Raw genomic sequence first — 6,527 nt, forward strand, 5'->3', positions numbered from 1 at the left:
AGGCTAGCCGCTTTCAAAGAGGCTAGATCTAGCTTGAAATAGGCTAAGCTATCAACACTGATGGTAACGGCAAAAACATATAAACAAAGAAGAAAGCTTAAGTCATCATCATACATTTTTTATTATACAAATCATAAAAGAAGCTACATCAAACAGTTAAAAATAAAAATATTCATATATCAAAAAGGATTCAGCTGTATACAAATTTAAGCTTCGACAAATTTAAATATTTTATTTATTTTCTTTATCACTTATTTATTGGATCATGGTCACATGTATATGAAATGAGTAGTATCGTTTGAAAACTACTTGTTGCTGTCATAGCAACGGTAAAAAGCGTAAACAGAAAACTGAAAAAAGTTTCAAGCTCTGCAAAATGCAGCAAAAATGCAATAAATTCCGGAAAAACCATGCTGCTATAGGAGTTTAATATTTGAAAATGTCGTTTGAGAAGATATTATACAAATATGATGAGCCGCACGGCATTGGCGACGTCTACTTCATTTGGCAGAAGAGTGCCGGCGCTTTGCTGGCCACAACAGGCACCGATGGCTCCGTAGCTCTATACAATCGCCAAGGCCAGCTGGTGCAGCGCCTCATATTAGCCGGGTAACATTGATATATGCCTATCAATATATTTATTGTAAATTGCCAATTTTAGTCTATGCTCTGGCTTTGCTTGGGACTGCGAGGGAGATCTATTGGGGATCATTACCAGCAGCTCGCCGAATATCACTCTTTGGGATTATGCGACCCAACAAAAGCTGACTGTGGAATCTGGACTGCGTGATCCGCTCACCTGCATCTTGTGGTCTAAGCAGCAGCAGATTTTGGCTGTAGGCACTGGACGTGGCAATGTGGCCATCTATAATCATCGCAGTGGGAAGCGAACTCCGGTGATTGGCAAGCACAACAAGCGAATTACCTGCGGCGCATGGTCAGCACAGAATCTGCTTGCTCTCGGCTCCGACGACAAAAGCTTCTCACTGAGCAGCGAAGATGGTGATACGGTGCGCATTGTTCAACTGCGCGATGCCCCCTCCGATATGTACTTTGCAGAGATGGCGAATGATGAGCGCATAGCAGGCGACAATGCCATTAGCATGATCATTGGCAAACGTACGCTGTTTCTGTACTATCTACCGGAGCCGGAGAATCCAACAGAACTCGGCTTCCAGAGTCGCTATGGTTCGCTGTTGCAGCACAAATGGTTTGGCGATGGCTACATTCTGTTAGGATTTTCCAATGGCCATGTTGTGGCTATTTCGACGCATCCCAAGGACGTCGGCCAGGAGCTGTGGCAAGTGCGAAACCACAAGGATACGCTCACCGGCCTGGCCTACTGTCCATCTCTGGATATCGTTGCCTCCTGCGGCGATGACAAGTTAGTTGATCCACATTTATTCATTGAAGTATCTCTCACCCTCTCTTCTTCATCCACACAGTATCAAGATCCACTCTATAACAAATCTGCAGGAAACGGAACGAATTATCACAGTGCCGGATCATGCAAGCGTGCAAATGATTGATTGGTCACCAGATGGACAGCTCCTGGCAGTCACTACCAGTGGAGGCACTGTGTACACCTATGTAACCAAGTTACCGCACATGTTTGCCGTATCGGCTCCACGTCTGGTCATGTTGAGCAGCCTGGCGGAAGTTTCTATTTATGTCTATGCTCCAGATAAATCTAAAACGTTGCCTTTTCGCCTGCCCTTGGAGACGGAGCCTTCATTTCTGGCCATTGGCCCGTATACTTTTGCTGCTGGCCTGGACAAACATGTCTGGTTCTATGATCTGGGCAAGACTTTGGGCGATGAGCCGCGTCCACTCAGCGAACGCGATCTGCCAAGCGATATTGTGGCAATGAAATTAAATGCGGATTACTGCGCTGCCCTGTGCCCACCACAGTTGATACTGCAAGCAATCGCTGCGGATAATCCCAACTGCAAGGATAAGCTGCAGGCATGCTTTCCCAGTGCACTGCCCTCCTCTCTGCCCAGCGATGCAGTCATCACATGCTTTGCTCTTAGTCAGGAGCTGCTCATCTTTGCAACGGATGTGTGTAATAGGGAAAATACTTTTTGCTATTTGCTATTTATGGTCTTTGCCCTTTCAGATTGGCCATCTGGTGTTTTACTCGCTGGAGAAGTGGGATACGTGCACTATCTATCGCCATAGCAATGGCATACGGCAGCTTTACACAGACGTCGAGGGCACCAAAACAATTTTTATTGATGAACATGGCCAGGGCTTTGTCTATTTGCCGGCTTTGGATCAGGAGGCTCTGCTCATTGCGGAGCTGCCCAAACAGTGCTTGGGTTGCCTGTGGGACTTGACTCAATCGAATATTTTCATTAGCTACGACTCTCGCCTGGTTTATACGCATGTCTTCACGCGTCACTCCGTGCGTGGCAGATACTGTCAGAAATTGGGTGAATCGAAGCTAAATCCTGGCCAGGTGCCCCTGCTGGTCTGTGCGGGTGAGATGGCTTTGCACATCGATGGCGGGCAGTATGCAACGCAGTGCTTGAGCACACATGTCATCAACCCCACAAATAGTCAAACGGATAATCTGCTGCTGCTGCTGAAGCTCAAGAAATATGACGAGGCCTACAAGCTGTGCGAGCAGATGCAATTGGACAGCGCCTGGCGACAGTTTGGCGAGCATGCCATCGCCGATCTAGAGCCGGAAATTGGTTAGCTATGAATTATAATTTAATATTTATTTCAATCTAAACAACATTTTTCTCCATATGGACAGCTCTGCGTGCCTATCGTCAATTGGGCGATGCTGCTTTAGTCAATGCGCTGGACGAATTGGTCTATGTCGAGGATTTGCACATGTTGTGCGGCTGCTGTTGCATGCTGCTGGGTCAGTACGATCAAGCCAAGGAGTACTTGCTGAAAGGATCGTATACACGCGCTGCTCTGGATCTAAGCAGAGATTTGCTGCAATGGGATCAGGCGCTGCTCTTGGCGCACAAATACGAACCGAATGAGGTGCCTTTCATAGCGCGAGAGTACGCTCAACAATTGGAATTTACGTAAGACGATAACAACTCATAAAGATGCATTTTTGAAGAGTTTTTCTTTTAGTGGCAACTATGCGGATGCTCTGTATCATTACGAGAAAGGTTACAAGGAGGATTTGATTAATAACGAGGACTCAGAGCCGCCCACTTTGCTGCACAGCACACCGGAATATGAGGAGCATGTGCGTCTCTGCAAAATGGGCATTGCACGCACCTCCATACGTGCGGGCGATTTTCGGCGTGGCGTAAGGAACTTTAGATTGTTTCCTACAGTGTTTATAATATTACTCCATCCAGATTCAATATGCTGTGGAGCTGCAGGACAAGCAGCTTCTCTTCGACTGCGCCGAGCTGCTGGCCACTGTGGGTCACCTCACAGAGGCGGCCGGACTTTATGAACGTGGCGGCTACTACGACGAGGCTTGCGGGCATTATATCTCTCTGAAGATGTGGCACAAGGCAAACAATATATTGGGCCATGTGAAGAGCAGCAAATTACATGCGGCCTATGCCAAGGCCAAGGAAGCGGACGGACAGTTCGAGCAAGCCATAAACAGCTATCGCATTGCTGGGGATTTGGATGCATGCGTTAGAATCTATCTAGATCATCTTTGTGATCCGCATGCTGCCTCCGAAATAGTCCTCGAATCACGCTCAATGGATGCCGCCAAGATGCTGGCGAAGTTCTATCAGAAAATCAACGATATCGAGCAGGCTCTACAGTTCCTCGTCATTTGCGGCTGTGTGGAGGAGGCCTTTGCTCTGGCTCAGCGTCATAATAAGTTGCGGCGCCATGGCGAGCTTCTGGAGCGCTATGAGAATGCCAAATCGGCCGATTATCTGGCATTGGCACATTATTTCGAGAGCGAGAAATATACGCTGCTAGCAGGCAAATATTATTTTCTGGCCAGAGAATTTACCAAGGCCCTCCGATTCCTTCTCAAGGCCTCTGCTTTTAGTAATGAGGAATCGCAGGCGCTATCGCTGGCCATTGATTGCGTGGCCACCTCCAATAATGAACAGCTGGCCACGCAGCTAATTGAATTCCTGCTGGGCGAACTCGATGGTGTGCCCAAGGATCCCCGGTATCTGTTCCGCTTGTATATGGCGCGGAAGCACTTCAAAGATGCGGCTAAGACAGCCGTTATTATAGCCAATCAGGAGCAGATTTCGGGCAATTATAAATCTGCAAGAGACTTACTTTACTCCATGTATCAAGAGCTGCGTCGCAATAATCTCTCGGTGACTGCTGAAATGCGGCACAATTTGATATTGCTGCATCGCTATACGCTCGTGCGCATCCATGTCAAGCTGGGCAATCATCTGCTGGCTGCCAAGCTGCTCGTCCAAGTGGCTGCCTGCATCTCACAATTTCCAGAACGTAAACTGGATATATAAATGTTAGTATGGTATATATATTAATTCTTGATCACCCGCAGATATTGTGCCCATACTCACTTCGACTGTCATCGAATGCCATCGCGCTGGCCTAAAGAAATCCGCTTTTACCTATGCCTCGATGCTCATGCGTCCTGATTATCGCAATCAACTGGACGGACGTTATATTAAGAAGATCGAATCAATTGTCCGTAAAGCACCGAAGGGTATCAAACAGCTACGCGATGAGATCGACGACGAGACAATGGAATGTCCCATCTGCGATGCCAATCTGCCCAACATGGAGGTCACCTGCTACAGTTGCAAGACTACGCTTCCCATTTGCATTGCAACGGGTCAGCACATCATCAAAACTCAAATGACATCCTGTCCGCAATGCGATTTTCTATGTTTTCGCGGAGAGATGGAGAAGTGAGTCTACCTTATATATATTAATATATATATTATAAATATAATATATACCTTATATTTGCTCATAGTATTCTGTCAGAAACTGGAGACTGTCCCATGTGTGGCGAGCGTGTGGCTCCTGAGCAGCTCTTGGATGTGGAGGATATACGTCCTTATATACTGGCTGCCACCTAGACTATACATCATTTAGTACTTAATACAGATAGACTGCACGGAACACCAAATAATATTTGATAAGTTATTTAGGGCATTTTATAACAATGCTGCATAGCACCAATTACACCAGGATACAAAACACAACATGGATTTTTAATTTAGTTATTGAATTTATAAAGATCCTTCGATACTTTACTTACATATCAATTATGCTTACATACATATTCGATTTAAATCTAGGATAAAGCTTTTCCATGACAGGATCACAGATATTACTGAGATATATAGTCGTTTAAGGCAGAGTCGTTTCGCAGAATACAGTACTCGCTGGCTAAGGAAAATACTTGAACTCCAGTTGTAAATCTAGTAGGCAGGTCAAACATAAGAAACCAGTTTACTCAAAAGCACTTGCTTTCTAATTTAATAGCAACCAAAGTACTTACAGTTTCACAAGCACCCAAATTCATTGTATCGTAATGCTTCTGTGTTGACTCTAGTATTCAGAAGGCCTTTGAAGTGCTCAGCTCAACTCTTTTATTTCTAGAAAAATTAACAACAATTTCAATACGATCTATTCGCTTAGAGCGCAGTGCTTTTTAAATTATATTCCACGCTTTGTGGCCTGTATGTCACAGTCAGGCAGACTTTTTTTCAGGCTTCTGGCCACTTCATCTATATTCTTGACGAAGGGCATATCGAAGATAAGCAACTGCTTCAGATTTTGCAGTTGGCTTATGATGGCCAAGCCGGAGTCCCTGATATTATAACATCCGGATACCTGTAGGTGAGTTAGCGACTGGCTGATGTATGCCAATCCCTCCAGTCCGTCGTTTTCCAAATGCTTGCATTTGTGAAATATAACGGTGTCTATGTTTTTGCAGCCTTCGAAATGGTGCAAGCCAATTTTCATGATCGATGAATTGGTGGCGTCCACAACTTTAATACGAAACGGTACATTCTCCGCCGGCAGATGATTGTAATCCTTCCACAGTTTTGTTGGATTTTCAGTGAAACGAACACCTCCACCATTTTTTAATATCCATTCGGCGCAAAGGCGATTGGGACCCACCCGTGACAAACGATCCTTATCCACCTGGTTGAAGGCCACAGCCACATAGCCCCATATCCCGCGTACTATTGGTATTGATATCGGAGTTATAGGTTTTGTATGTGATGTGGTAACACTACAGCAATAATTTGGTTGAAAGCCATTGCCAGTCGCTTGTGCTATTGATAAACGTTTCGGAAGAGATTTTGTAATCGTGTGCAAAACAGACATTGTCATAAACACAACAGATGTTTTCATTAGCACAGCCCTGTCTTTGATTCGCCTCTGCCGTTAAACAGGTGTTTTCAGCTAACCACGCAATACAGCCCTGTACGTTATGCAGCCCTCGTGCAAAACAAACTTAAAATTGTTTCTTTGCTTCAATGGATTTAATGGTCCCTGTTTTTATAAGAAAATTAGCCATTTTTATTATTTGATTGAGCCAAAAAAGTTGTTTTCAAGAACATTTTTTGAAATTT

The 6,527-nt window shown here is 45.0% G+C and overlaps 2 protein-coding genes across 2 annotated transcripts; one reads left to right on the forward strand and one right to left on the reverse strand.

Moving 5' to 3' along the window:
- Window positions 1-273: 273 nt before the first annotated feature.
- Oseg6 (intraflagellar transport protein Oseg6) lies at window positions 274-5,144 on the forward strand. Its single transcript, XM_018106151.2, has 9 exons — window positions 274-609; window positions 662-1,384; window positions 1,446-2,061; window positions 2,120-2,699; window positions 2,765-3,047; window positions 3,100-3,280; window positions 3,333-4,416; window positions 4,475-4,844; window positions 4,913-5,144. The coding sequence occupies exons 1-9, from the start codon at window positions 440-442 to the stop codon at window positions 5,016-5,018; spliced, it is 4,113 nt and encodes a 1,370-aa protein (XP_017961640.1). The 5' UTR covers window positions 274-439; the 3' UTR covers window positions 5,019-5,144.
- A 373-nt stretch (window positions 5,145-5,517) lies between these two features.
- LOC108654866 (ATP synthase subunit s, mitochondrial) lies at window positions 5,518-6,493 on the reverse strand. Its single transcript, XM_030382060.2, has one exon. It carries the CDS (start codon window positions 6,304-6,306, stop codon window positions 5,602-5,604), a length of 705 nt encoding a protein of 234 aa, XP_030237920.1. The 5' UTR covers window positions 6,307-6,493; the 3' UTR covers window positions 5,518-5,601.
- Window positions 6,494-6,527: the final 34 nt, after the last annotated feature.

Source organism: Drosophila navojoa, chromosome 5 (genome assembly GCF_054131105.1).
Source record: "Drosophila navojoa isolate 15081-1374.11 chromosome 5, UAZ_NAV_1.0, whole genome shotgun sequence".
NCBI lineage: Eukaryota > Metazoa > Arthropoda > Insecta > Diptera > Drosophilidae > Drosophila > Drosophila navojoa.